This window comes from Bufo gargarizans, chromosome 9, assembly GCF_014858855.1.
Source record: "Bufo gargarizans isolate SCDJY-AF-19 chromosome 9, ASM1485885v1, whole genome shotgun sequence".
NCBI classification, from domain to species: Eukaryota; Metazoa; Chordata; class Amphibia; order Anura; family Bufonidae; genus Bufo; species Bufo gargarizans.
The window spans coordinates 83,436,690-83,451,681 of NC_058088.1; the positions used below are offsets into that span (position 1 = coordinate 83,436,690).

The window sequence follows — 14,992 nt, forward strand, 5'->3', positions numbered from 1 at the left end:
GCCTGCGGCCTGCACCATCATAGAGCTCCTCAGGGCAACAGCGCTCAGGTTACATCACTGGGCTCAGCGCATGCCCAGTGAGACTTTTGAGGCTGTTGCCCTCAGGAGCTTGATAATCGCGCAGGCACAGGCCGCAAGCGGTACTGCACCTGTGCGAGTTTTCTGGCCGCCGACAGGAAGAAGGACAGGGCATTGCTAGAAGATAGACCATGACGTGGGGAGGGGCGGAACCGTTTGCCGGGCTGTGGGAGATTATTTGATGATCAGGAGGCGTTCTTGGGCACTGCAGGGGGGCATCACTGGGCACCGGAGAAGAAAAAGAACGCCCCTCAGGGCACCTTAGAGCCTAATTAGCATATCATAAAAAGTTTTATATCAAAAGGACAAAACGAAATAAAGTAAAAAGAAAACTGCTGGAAATAAGGTACTTTAGTGAACATAGCGATGGTGACAGCTTAAAATGGCAAAAGCAGGTGACAGATTCCGTTTAAAGATCCCTGTAAAATATTGTGCGTGGTGACGTATGGCAGTGATGAGATTTTGTTCAATGACAGGTGGTAAAGCAATCGCCGTCCCCTGTCATTGCACCAGCTACAAAGAAATGCGCATCGTGCCAAAGTGATTTGTCACAAAGTGATTTTTTTTTTGTAAAATTCAGCAAAGCAGCCAAATAAAATTTTAGAGAACTTCTCTAATCTCTAGTATGCATGCTCAACCTGCCACTCCCTTAGGTTGGGGGCGCAGGACCCCTGTTTTTGGAATTGATTGGGGTCCCAGTCTTCAGCCCCTTAATCCCATAAATGAACAGAGGCAAATTAAATATATATTAGTCATTACTTATAGCCCTCAATGCCCTAAAACTGTAATGGCTAACCTCCGGCACTCCAGCTGTGGTGAAACTACGACTCGTAGCATGCTCCATTAATTTCTATCGAGTTCTGAGAACAGCCAAGCAAGTGTGCATTTTGGGAGTCATAGTTTTACCGGAGGTTAGCCATCACAGCCCTAAAATAAGCATCTTATCCCTTTTTATATGTTGCCATACTATCTGCCTTTACTACCTCTTTGGGTTGGTCATTCCATATTTTGACTATAACAGTAACGTCAAGAACCAATCCTATTAATATATAATGCTGCATTCACATTGAGTTTTAGCCCTCTGCAGGGGGTTCCATTTGAATACTCGAAAATGGTCTGAATACTAGAAAATGGTATTTAAATATATGCCGCGATGGGTACATTTACTTTAATGATTTCAAAGAATTCATCTTTGGACTCCATTTGACCTGTTTTCTTTCTAGGAATGTTCATCAGACAGAATAACATAGTAGACTGTGCTATTCTATCTGGTGAAAAAGACAGAAAGGAACAGAAAGCAGGTCAGGTGCGATGAGTAAATCATGTACCAGTTCTTGGTATTGACTACACTTCCTGTAAGAATCTGGCAGACAAATAAATTGCGGCATGCCTTATTGGGTAAAATATTAAAGAGGTTGATATGCAAACTGTAAAAAATGTTGTGATATTTATAAATTGTCCGGGCAGATTTGGTACCTTGTTCTTGTCTATTGTGTTCTATCAGGGTATCCTGGGTCTTGTGGTCCTCTGGGCTTTCATTGCTGTCAGCACAGAAGTTTGCCTGTTTTGCTGAGTTTTTGATTTGTCTTGGCCGTCTTACTGGGTCATATTTCAGAGCAGGGTCAGTTTTTTTGTTTGTTTTTTTTTCATAATATCTTTATATCTGTTTACTGTCATTCTTCCATTCTTAACCATTGCCATTACGTCTCTCACCCACTCCTCTGCCAGACTCCCAGCTCCACCATCCGTGGCTATCATCATCTATCAGTGAGTTCAAACCAGCACATTATCATCTGCCAGTGTTGATACATGTTTCATATCGGTTGTGACCATCTGATTGTTCAGGCCTACTAGAAGTCCTAGGCATATTTAAGCACCAAGATAAATTGTTTGCACATATGTAGGAAAGACGGTTGCTATGGGTGAAGTCCAGTTCCTTGGTCCTATGAACTACCGACGTTGTCACGTGTTTTTTTTTTTATATGTACATCTGATTAGATGCTGAATTTCAGTAAAGAACAGCATAACTAGTTTTAAATGCCACACATAGCTGGAAATACATATGGAGAAAAGTACAAATAAACTCCCCACAGACTGAGCCATTACTGTATCCGATCATTCCTTTTTATTTCCATGTATTCTTTTGTCTCAATTATTGCTCCATGGGCAGACTTGACTATTCAATTCTTTTTGGTATTTTTTGTATAAATTGATATGAAGTGGGCAGACAGGGCTCCTTTTTCCTACCTGTTAAGATTAAGGGATTAAAATTACAGGCTCGTCCAGCTAAAAGATAGTTTTTTTGTTTTTTTTTGTAGAGTAATTAGGTAAACAGTACCATATATAAGGGCTGACCTTGATCAGCCTGGGAAACATGGTCCGTATGTCTGCCCAATCTCACGTACAAACTACAGCTCCCCTGACCTGAATTTAAGGTGGATTTACATGGCCCAATATTTGGGTAGATTCTCGGGAACGAACACTCATGCAAATGCTCGTTCCCAACAATCTGCCCGTCTAAATGTTCCACCGATCACCAGATAATTGAGCAAAATGTTAGTTCATCTGATGATCCTGTTGTTCGTGCAGGCATGTAAATTATCTTTTCTAGGCAGCAGATTGAGTGGTCTAAACAGCGATCTGCTGCCCAGAATCAATGCAGCTCTATAAGGATAAACAATCGCATTAGCGATCCCTCGTTCTCATTACTGTGAAGGAGATCGCTGCATGTAAGTGCAGCTTTCTACTTCACTGAAGGAGCAGACAACTGTCAGGAAGGAAAGCTTACTCCCCAACAATCGGCTGCTCCTTGGCCCTTGTGAACCCACCTTTACTGTATCGTAGTAATTTAGTCAGTTCATATCTGATCGAGGGGCTACTGCAAGGTACTAACATGATGATATTATCACACTGTTATAGCCCCACTATCATAAACTGGCTGTATGATAAATTACTATGATACAAAAAAGTCAGTTCAGATCAGGGGAGTGAAAGACAGTCCGGCAGATGTGGCCAACACATGGCCCATGTTTCCAGGGCGGATCATGGTCATGTGCATGAACTTTAATAGACTTGGAGAAATATGACACAGAAGAAACTGATGGCTGAAGACAAGGGAATATGCACCATAGAGTTAGCCCATGTGGTTGCTGTGGGGCATCAGGAGAGAGGTTGTCCATACTATGTTGATCTTCTTCCCATTTTCATAGGTGTAAACATGGGCACAAGAATGTGATCTCCATAGAAGCTGAAATGTTATCAAACAAGTAATGGAAATGGAGCCAGCATTGACCTCAAATCATAGGTGGTTAGAGGTGTGGTGTGTCAAGCAGCATCTCAGAATGGCCTAAGTTTTGTTTTTGCCATGACCCTCTTCCGATCCTTTATGTACACCAGTTCCTGAATGGGTTGCTATATCAACCAATCACATCACTGTTTTTGAGATGAGAGCTGTCATTTGATTAGTTCCTATAGGAAATACTTCCAAATGGTTTCTACTCAAGCCTTCATCAGTGAGACTACCTGTAATTTTTAGATGCTCTGGATGTAGACAGATAAGCAAATCAATGGCCAAAGATACATAGGTTAGCAAAGTCGACAGCTAGTCACACAACCACATAAGGGGTATGACCACACAGTGCAGTTGTGTTGCAGTTGCCTTGTGGCCACGCTGTGGTCTGATACCATGTAACCATGCAGACTGCAGCGGGCCCTAATTAAACTAATGAGACTATTTAGCCGATCTGCATTGTTTAAGGCCTCTTTCACACGGGCGTCATGTTTTTTGCCCGGATAAGAGGCAGGTGAGTTGCGGGAAAATGTGTGATTTTTCCGCGCAAGTGCAAAACATTGTAATGCGTTTTGCACTCACTTGAGAAAAATCGGCATGTTTGGTACCCAAACCCGAACTTCTTCACAGAAGTTCAGGTTTCGGTTAGGTGCTGGGTAGAGTATATTATTTTCCTTCATAACATGGTTATAAGGGAAAATAATAGCATTCTTAATACAGAATGCATAGTACAATAGCGCTGGAGGGGTTAAAAAAATAATTTAACTCACCTTAATCCACTTGCTCGCGCAGCCCAGCTTCTCTTCTGTCTTCTTTTTTGCTGTGTGCAGGAAAAGGACCTGTGGTGATGTCACTCCGGTCATCACATGGTCCATCACATGATACATCACCATGGTAAAAGATCAAGTGATGGACCATGTGATGACGGAGTGACGTCATCAAAGGTCCTATTCCTGTGCCCGGCAAAAAAGAAGGCAGAAGAGAAGCCGGCGAGCAAGTGGATTAAGGTGAGTTAAGTTTTTTTTTTTTTTTTTTTTTACCCCTCCAGCGCTATTGTACTATGCATTCTGTATTCAGAATGCTATTTTTTTCCTTATAACCATGTTATAAGGGAAAATAATAATGATCGGGTCTCCATCCCGATCGTCTCCTAGCAACCGTGCGTGAAAATCGCACCGCATCCGCACTTGCTTGCGGATGCTTACGATTTTCACGCAGCCCCATACACTTCTATGGGGCCTGCGTTGCGCGATAAACGCACAATATAGAGCTTGCTGCGATTTTCACGCAACGCACAAGTGATGCGTGAAAATCACAGCTCATGTGCACAGCCCCATAGAAATGAATGGGTCCGGATTCAGTGCGGGTGCAATTTGTTCAACTCGCATTGAACCCGCGTGGAATACTCGCCCGTGTGAAAGGGGCCTAATAGTCGCACAGCACTTGCAATGCCACAAGGTACCCGACCAACACCGAAGCGCAACACCATAGTGCTGTGCCGTCATAAACGAAATCAATAAAGTGAATTATTTAAATTGTGCTTTAGGGAATATGTGATAAAAAACAACCTAGGTTTAGGCTTTAATTTATTGGCAGTAAAGTGGTTAATGTATTCATCTATCTCATATGCTTAACACTCGGTAAATGGTTTACTCTTGAGTAAAATGCTGCGTCTGCGCAAGGTGTGAAAAGCTGTGACTAAACAGGATAGAAAGCTCCTGTGAACATATCCTCCTCAATGTGTGATCTCAAGTCACATTACCGCAGAGGTGGCAGCCACACGTTTTCCTACAAATTACTTTAACTTTGACATCTAAATAGTCCAAACACTGAATCAGACAAACACATGCTGAAAGATTTCAGCCTTAAGAAATACTTTTGTGACCAGCTCATTGATATCAGCCTTGCAGATCCAAATGTTGAAAATGAGTAACCAAATCCAAACATTCCAACAATTCTCATTTCCATTGGAATTAGTTCCATATAAGACAAACCTACAAAGTAATATGGCTGGGTTAGAGACGCAGTTACAAAATATCTAACAGGGCCCCAACTATCACATGTCATTTATAGTGAGTACAGTTTTCATCATAGGTGGCACAGGGACCTTTTGGGGCACCCTTAGGCTCCTGAGCAAAGGGGCAACCTGTATTATAAGGGCAAATGCATGAGAGATCATTGAGAGTCCTCTGGCAGGCCCAGGCTGTGATATCATAGTTTGACCCAGAAGTTCAGGAAAAAAACATTTAAAACTGCCTTTGGAGCCAATAACTTGCCACTGGGGTCTATTTCGTTGAATCAAAAATTCGATTTTACTGGTGACATGGGCGTTGGGCCTGAGAATAATTTCTTCTGGTGGGCCCAAGGAACCCCAGTCCGACCTAGTGGTAGATGATTCATTTTTAGTTTTAAGAAGATTAATAATGGGTTACATTATGTAATACAAAATTACCTGGCACCAGTATTGCATCGATATGGTGGATGATGTGACAATATATAAAAAAAAAGGGGTTGTCAAAATTGCCAAAAGGCAAAGAATGCTTTAAAAAAAAAAAACAATACTCACCAGCTTTATTACCCGCCAATCCAACCCCACCAATTTAACGGTCCCCACTGGTCTTTGTATACATCTATGTAGCTGATCCCATGCCATCTAACCACATGATTGCCTCAGCTGATCACTGGCCATAGTGGTCTCATCAACACTAGATCATTGATGCCAATGATTGAATGGCACATGATCAGCTGCACAGAAGTCTCAAGAGACCAGCGAAGACTATTGGATTGGAGTGTGAGTATTGTTTTTTTTATTTATTTTTTTATTTTAAACCATATCTTGACTTTTGAAAGAAAAATAGATTATACCCTTGACAACCCTTTTAAAGCTACTTTCACACTAGTGTTTTCGTTTTCTGGTATTGAGATCCGTCATAGGGGGCTCAATACCGGAAAAAAAACGCTTCAGTTTTGTCCCCATTCATTACCAATGGGGAAAAAAAATGAACTGAACAGAACGGAATGATCCAAAAGGCATTCCGTTCCGTTTAGTTGCCTTCCCAGACCGGAGAGCAAACCGCAACATGTTGTAGTTTGCTTTCCGTCCTGGGATGAGGAGCAAGAGGCTTGACCCTCAATGCAAGTCAATGGGGACGGATCAGTTTTCTAAGGGCCTTCTACTGCTTATAGAGGCAGATGATGTTTGCGGTCAGGTGTTTACTTATTCTTCGTCTTACTACATCTACATGTAAAACTATAACATTAGTATGAAGAGATGTGATATTTAATTCTAGTGTCCCTGATGGATCTGTTCTAATGTGTTTCTTTTTCTTTTTGCAGTTTGTGGCCCAGCCAAACTGTCAGCAGTTACTGGCTACACTGTGGTACGATGGATTCCCAGGTTGGCGCCGGAAGCACTGGGCAGTGAAGCTGTTGACCTGCATCACCATTGGACTGCTTTTTCCTGTGCTTTCTATAGCATATATGATCGCACCTAAGAGCAGGCTGGGACTGTTCATTAAAAAGCCATTCATCAAGTTTATCTGCCACACAGCCTCATATCTCACCTTCCTATTCCTCTTGCTTTTGGCATCCCAACACATAGTTAGGACTGACTTGCATATGCAAGGACCTCCCCCCACTGTGGTTGAGTGGATGATATTACCATGGGTTCTAGGTAAGTTCCACCTGTTGAATTTTTAAAATCTATTGTAAGACATTGATTAAAATTAGAAATAACTTGCCATTTTGTTTCAAGGCGCTCACCATGTAAGTAATAAAGAACATCTGGATATCGTTGAACAGTGGGAAGAGGTTCTCTATACCATGGATAGTCTTTACTTAGGATAGATCATCAATGTTTGATGAGTAATGGTCCAACCACCAAGATACCAGTGATGAGTATAATGAAGGAACACTGGACTCCTGCTCCCATCATGTTCACATAGGCATAGAGGCTTGTACAGCAGCATGAGCACAAAGAAAGCTTCCTGGAAGTCGGACACTCCAATGACTGTAGATGGCTGTCCTAATGATAGGCCATGAATGTTATAGTCACAGAGAACCTGTTTGTTTTCCCAGATATACACAAGAGATGACCATCTATATACCATGGGCATTAGGTCTGTTTTACATTTGCATTGTGGCTTTCCGGTTTTGAGATCCGGACGAGGATCTCAAAACTGGGCCAGAACGGATCAATTTTGTCACTATTCATTGTCAATGGGGACAAAACTGATCAGGATGCATTCCGTACCATTATGTTGTGGAAGCTGCAGTTTTGTGTCCGGTCTGCGAAACGGAACAAACCAGATCCAGCATAAAAATCGACGTAATTCAATGGTGCCGGATACGTTTGTCTGGTTAACGAAAACAGAGGATCCGGCGCCCATTGACTTACATTAATTTCCATACTGGATCCAATTCAGTTCAGATTTAATACAAACGTATCTGGCCGAAACGGATGCATCCAGATGTATTAAATGGCACAAATCTATTTAAGCCACAAGCCTCATGCACACGGCCGTGCATTTGGGACTGCAATTTGCGGCCCCCAATGCACAGGCCCCATCTGTGCAGCAGCCTTGATGGATCCAGGCTATTTTAACTTTAATGGGTCCATGATCCATCCGCACCGTAAAAAAAAAAAGTTACATTTTTTTGCGGTGCGGAGGCACGGACAGAAACACCACGGAAGCACGCCGTAGTGAATGGGTCCGCAATCCGTGGTGTGGGGTGCACACGGCCGGTGCCCCTGTATTGCGGACCCGCTGTATGCGGGCCTCATTATGGCCAGGCAACGCCGTGTGCATGAGGCCACAACAGAAGTGTAAAACAGGCCTTAGTTTGCTGTTTTTATTTATCAATATCTATTGGGGCATTAGACCTCCACTTTTAAAGAGGAATGTAAAATGGTCCGATTGTATTTTTACTATGGTTGTTCTGCACATTCAGCCAAGCTCAATGGTCTTGTGACTAGAGAAATTGCTGATTTGAAATGTTGGGCGAAACATCGGTGCCGACTAGTACTTCAGTATGTGTAATCTTTGGTTATGTTCACACTGAGTTTTTTGTTTGCTGAAAAACAACTGATGTGGAATCTTCTTCAGGATTCAGTTTTTTTCAGACGTAGTTTTGACAGTTTTTTTATGCGGTTTTGACATGTTTTTTCATCTTGCCTTTTTTTTCAATGGGAACTTTGGATGCTGATTCTGCATCAAGAATGGATAGGTCACTTCTTTTTTGGCAAATGGTCAGCACCTGACTTCCAGTTTGTCGGCACGGGAAAGGAATCACTCCAATGGAAATATAGCAACAACAAAAAACAGTGGATGCTCTTCGTCTTCAAAACATCTCTTTCTTTATTTCATCAATACAGATACATATTAAGGACGCGTATCGGCCCGTCCAGCCTTCATCAGCTGAATCAAAAGTTCCGAAATTGCCCTGAAAATTTGAGTATGACACTCTTCTAGGACTGTATCCAACCCCCGTTAAGCTCTTTAATTTCAATACAGCATTATTAATGTCCGTTTACCCAAAGACATATAGGTCTTACAGTACCCAATAACAGTTGCATTTTACTTTTAAATTAAAACATGGTCCAAAAATGATCCTTTTTTGGTGGCAGGTACCATTTTAAAAGATTTGTCAAAATTTTGTCGCAAAAGATTCGGACTCAGATGGAATCTGAATTTTTGGAAAGTAGAGACGAAACTTACAATAGTTTCTATGTTTACTTATAAGGTCTGTACTAATGCGATAATAACACAAATGTCCACAGGGAAGATTTATTAACCTCAGTATACCAGTTTTGTGGTGGAAAAAAAGTCATACATTTGGGTGCATGCCTGTTTTGCACAAAAATTTGCAAAGTTTTTTCAAAGTTGCGCTGCGCTTACCAGGAGAGGAGATGGATCCTCTGTAAGTGTTTATCACAGATGAAGTAGAGTTAAGCTCAATATTTTATATCACCTGATATCACCATGTATTTAGTTATCTGTAGATTTTCATGGGACGGCAGGTCCTTCTGGGACCAAAATTTATTTTTCTTAGATGAATATGCTGTAAATGCAAATCTAAAATAAATACTGATAAAAGGTTATTACAGTCTTAAGCCAATGCCCCACCTGTGCAAGAGCAGTCCTATATCGGCTGGTTGTGCTATATGTATGTCTGATCTCTGAACCATATTTATTAAAGTGTTCTGGGGCATCATGCTAAGTGCTGAAAACATTAGTGGTTGTATTTTAGACTGCAGTACAGTATAGAAATATCAAGAGAACACATTTAACAAGTTATTGCCATTTATGTAATGAAAGGAGGACCGATTTTACAGAGAATACGTCTTTGTGAAACACTTCTTCTGAAATTATACCAACCAGGACTAAGTAAGGATATGGGTCAAGATTGTGATGCTTTCCTCAACTTCTCATTAATAATGCACATCGCCCCTGTTTGACGAGTTTGCTGTTATTAAAAGATAACAAAATAAAATAAGAATGTATTCAGATACTGAGGTTGGGTGCAATAACAACTGCATCAAAAACACAGAAAAATGCAGCAAAAACCAGGGCACAACCATATCATATCAACCATACCCTAAGGCCTCTTTCACACTGGCGTCGCGTGAGAGGGCTGGATAGGATGCGGGTGTGTTGCATAAAATGCGTGATTTTTCCGCGCGAGTGCAAAGCGTTTTAATGCATTTTGCACGCGCGTGAGAAAAATCAGCATGTTTGGTACCCAGACCCGAACCCAGACTTCTTCACAGAAGTTCGGGTTTGGGTTAGGTATTGTGTAAATGTTATTATTTTCCCTTATAACCATAATAGCATTCTTAATACAGAATGTTAAGTAAATTAGGGATGGAGGGGTTAAATTTAAAAAAAAAATTAAACTCACCTCATCCACTTGTTCGCTAAGGCCTCTTTCACACGGGCGTGAACGCATTGCACCCGCACTGAATCCGGACCCATTCATTTCTATGGGGCTGTGCACATGAGCGGTGATTTTCATGCATCACTTGTGCGTTGCGTGAAAATCGCAGCATGCTCTATATTGTGCGTTTTTCACAGTGAATGGGGCTGCGTGAAAATCGTGGTGCGATTTTCATGCATGTTTGCTAGGTGACGATTGGGATGGGGATGGAGGGGTTAAAAAAATGGAGGGGTTAAAAAAATTGTTTAACTCAGCTCATTGTTTAACTTAAGCCCAGCTCATCTTCATTCTTCTTCTTTGATGACCTGGGAGGAAAAGGACCTTTGGTGACGTCACTGCACTTATCACATGGTACATCACTCAATAGAAGCCACCATAGTGTTCCTCTCCCCCCTTCCCCCATATAAAATACCCCTTCTTTGTGGCCTCAGTAGATGCCTCCACAGTGCCCCCAATAATTTGCAAGTAAGAAGTGCCCTCATAGTGCCACCAATAATGTGCCAATAAGAAGTGCCCCATAGGTGCCCCCCAATAATGTGCCAGTAAGATGTGCTCCCATAGATGCCCCCCAATAATGTGCTAGTAACAAGTTCCCCATAGATGCCCCCCAATCATGTGCCAGTAACAAGTGCCCCCATAGATGCCCCCCAATCATGTGCCAGTAACAAGTACCCCCATAAATGCCCCCAATCATGTGTTAGTAACAAGTACCGCCATAGATGTCCCCCAATCATGTGCCATTAACAAGTACCGCCATAGATGCCCCCCAATCATGTGCCAGTAACAACTGCCCCCATAGATGCCCACCAATGATGTGCCAATAACAAGTGCCCCATAGATGCCCCCAATCATGTGCCAGTAACAGGTGCCCCCATTGATGCCCCCTAATTATGTGCCAGAAGTAGTAACACTTATACTTACCTCCATCAGGCTGGCAGCGATGTGATACAGGTCTCTTTCGGCTCTGTACAGCTCAGGCGGCACGATGACATCATCAGCCTCTGATAGGACGGCGATACAGATGACTATGGAGATGAGCACTTCCACAATGGAAGTGCTCATCTCCCTGTGCCCTGCCGCCGCCCCCCACATCCCCAGTGGCCAGCGGGGCTCAAGAGGCAGCTGCCTTGGGCCCCCCAGGAGCAACTGGACCCAGGGCAGCTGCCCCTTTTGCCCTGCATTAAAGACGGCCCTGCTGATAATCTATCCAGAAGATAGGTCATCAGTTATGAAGTCTCGGAAAGCTCCTTTAAGGCCTCTTTCACACGACCATTTTTTTTTCCGTTTACGGGACGTTTTTTTCGTTCCATATACGGTCCGTATACGAAACCATTAATTTCAATGGTTCCGCAAAAAAACGGAATGTACTCTGTATGCATTACATTTCCGTATTTCCGTTTTTCTGTTCCGTTGAAAGATAGATCATGTCCTATTATTGCCCGCAAATCACGTTCTGTTGCTCCATTTAAGTCAATAGGTCTGCAAAAAAAAACGGAGCACATACGGAAAAGCGGAACCTTCTATTGAAAATTTTATGTCCAGACCATTTTTTTCTATTTAATTACCAATTACTGTATATGCCATATGGAAAAACGGAACGGAAAAACAAACACAACGTAAACAAAAATGGAGCAATGGATCCGTGAAAAACAGACCGCAAAACACTAAAAGTAACTAAAGTAACCTTAGGGTGGCCATACGCATAGTAGTTATCGCATGGTGATTGCCATGGAAAAAATTTAAAAGTGGCTAACCAGGAACAAAGAGAAGCAGGCGGTGTGTAATATGCAGTAACTACAAAATCCAGCTAGCTCACATGATGAATACAAAGACAATATTTTATTAAATCACATAAAGACACAATGCAAACTTATTAAACTTATTAAAACAACTCATTCAACTCTTTAGGGCTGCCGGAGAGAGCCAAACGCTCTCAGCTAATCAGCACTCTCATAGAGTTGAATGGTGTGACAGCACACGTGCAAGTCTGTTGATACAGTCAAATGAAGTACACAGGCCCCCATTTTAGTGATCAGTGGGGGCCCCAGTGATCGGACCCCTGCTGATCAGACACATAGCCCTATTCCGTGAGTAGGGGATATGTTGTTGTAATAGGACAACTCTTTTTAAGACATTAAAAAGCACTACCATGCACATTCAGATGCACTGAGGACCAAACACCATATGTGCATTTCTCAAACCCTCCCTTCAAAACAGTATATCTATGGAGGTACTACTACTATATAATAATGCATATTGTAATATCCAAAAACGCATCATGTTTAAAATATCCAATACATCTAAAATGAATCCATTGTAATGCAAAATATAACACCAGACAATAATAGGATATGGAAACCATCTAGGAAAAAGAAGTGGGTGGAGGAGATGAACCCCTTGCAAATCCTTTTTGTAATGGTCTGCATGTGGTTTATCATTAGAGATGGCCTTGCGGTTTGCCTGGCGGTCATTTTGCAGCGAACTTTGCGCGTTTGCGATTCTCTAAACATATGGTGATGTCCGCCGGCACCATATTTTTTAGCATTGCGCCAAACTTTGACCAGGTGGGACAGAACAGCCAAATTAGACGTTTCAGCATATGGACACCCCCCCCCCCCCCCACCCTATAACAGAACCAGATCTGGCAGCCATTTTACATTCTGTGTTTTACCAGTGTAGGGAGAGGTTGCTTTGTAAAGCAGAGACAGGCTGTTAGAGACACCAAACGCTAGCTAATAGGGCCACAAAAGTCATTTTATGGACTGGTATAGGTGTGCTATCAATAGGTGTAGTATACCGAGGGGTGTGATATAATATACTTTCTAACATAGAATATACAGAGGGACAAATGCTATTGGAACAACTAATTGCAACAGGTGTGATATGTGATATACCTGTTGCCCCCAAAGAAACTGATTGAGGGGTGTGATATACCTTCTTCCACAAAATACTGATTGAGGGCTGCGATATACCTGTTGCCCCAAATAAACAGAGTGGTGTGATAGAACTGTTGTTGCAAAAAAAAAAAAATGTAGGGGTGTGATATACCTGCTTCCACAAAATACTGATTAAGGGGTTTGATATACCTGCTTCCACCAAATTTTGATTAAGGGGTGCGATATACCTGCTTCCACAAAATACTGATTTAGGGGTTTGATATACCTGCTTCCACCAAATATTGATTGAGGGCTACGATATACCTGCTTCTACAAAATACTGATTAAGGGGATTTAGATACCTGCTTCCACTAAATATTGATTGAGGCCTGTGGGATACCTGATTCCACAAAATACTGATTGAGGGCTGCGATATACCTGCTTCCACAAAATAGTGATTAAGGGGTTTGATATACCTGTTTCCAATAAATAGTGATTCAAGCCTGCCAGATACCTGCTTCCACAAAATACTGATTAAGGGGATTGATATACCTGTTTCCACTAAATATTGATTGAGGCCTGCAATATTCCTGCTTCCACAAAATACTGATTAAGGGGTTTGATATACTTGCATCCACAAAATATTGATTGAGGCTTGCGATATACCTGCTTCCACAAATACTGCTCTTCTCTAGGGACTTAGGCAATAGGCACAAGGTCATTTTGAAAATGACAGGCAGAGGAAGAGGCAGGCCGTTCCACAGGGGTGGTAGGGGTCAGATGGGTGCACCAGGCCGGAGTCTAAGTGGGAAGCCTTCCGCTTCTGCACTCTCCTCATCCTCTGTATCTGCACCCTCCTCACTCTCTGCTGGGTGCACCCCCAAAGACACCACCACCATAGCCCCTCCACTCGAGTCAGAGGAACTATTTTCCCATCCATTCCCAGACCTTACCAATGAGCAGCCATTCTTGACATCGGATGAGGAAGAGGAGGTAGCAACGGCCGGCACCCAGCGGTCTGACGACAGTACCCACATCGGCCCAAGGAGGGAGGTACCCGCTGTTGCTGCCTACTCCGAGATCTCAAATGTCCATGGTGGTGAAGGTGACAATGATTACATGTCGATGGACGTCACGTTAGTGCCCACAAAAGAGGCAGAGGAGGGGAGTTCAGAGGGAGAGACATAGCAGCAGAGAGGGAGTAGAAGGAGGAGAAGCAGGCAGAGCTCGCAGTGCACAAGAGGCAAAAAGCAGACTGCAAATGTATCTGGATCGAGCCATCCACCATGCACGGTCACTTCTGGCGCTCCCAGGACGCCGACATATGGTTCCGCAGTGTGGGCTTTTTTTAACGTGTCAGCTTCTGACAATAGTGTTGCCATCTGCAGCCTGTGCTGTCAACAGGAAATTCGTGGTAAGCCTAACACTCACCTAGGGATGACCACCATAAGAAGCCACCTGGCCTCCCAACACCGCTCCACGTCCTGCCTCTTCTCCCCTCTTCTCCCATTTGTCCTCCACTCCACCTTCCACCATACCGTCACCGTGTTCATCTGGCAGGAGGCAGGCTTCCGTGGCCCAAATGTTCAAGCGTAAAAGTTGATGACGCCGGATAACCCTCTTGCCCAATGGCTGACTGCTGGCTTGTCGGAACTGCTAGCCAACCAACTACTGCCATATAAACTGGTGGACTCGGAAATTTGTGGCCATTGGCACACCGCAATGGAAGGTCCCCGGAAGGAAATATTTCTCCTAGAAGGCATCCCAGAGCTATATGGCCACGTTCAGCGGCAAGTGAATATACAGTACAGAC

General features: G+C 43.0%; 1 protein-coding gene across 1 annotated transcript in view; it reads left to right on the forward strand.

The window, feature by feature from the left end:
- The window catches only part of TRPC5 (transient receptor potential cation channel subfamily C member 5), a 302,759-nt gene that overhangs the window by 158,412 nt on the left and 129,355 nt on the right, over positions 1-14,992 (forward strand). The window contains exon 3 of the mRNA XM_044306574.1: positions 6,704-7,040. Coding sequence (XP_044162509.1) covers positions 6,704-7,040 — 337 coding nt within the window. The remainder of the gene's footprint in view (positions 1-6,703; positions 7,041-14,992) is intronic.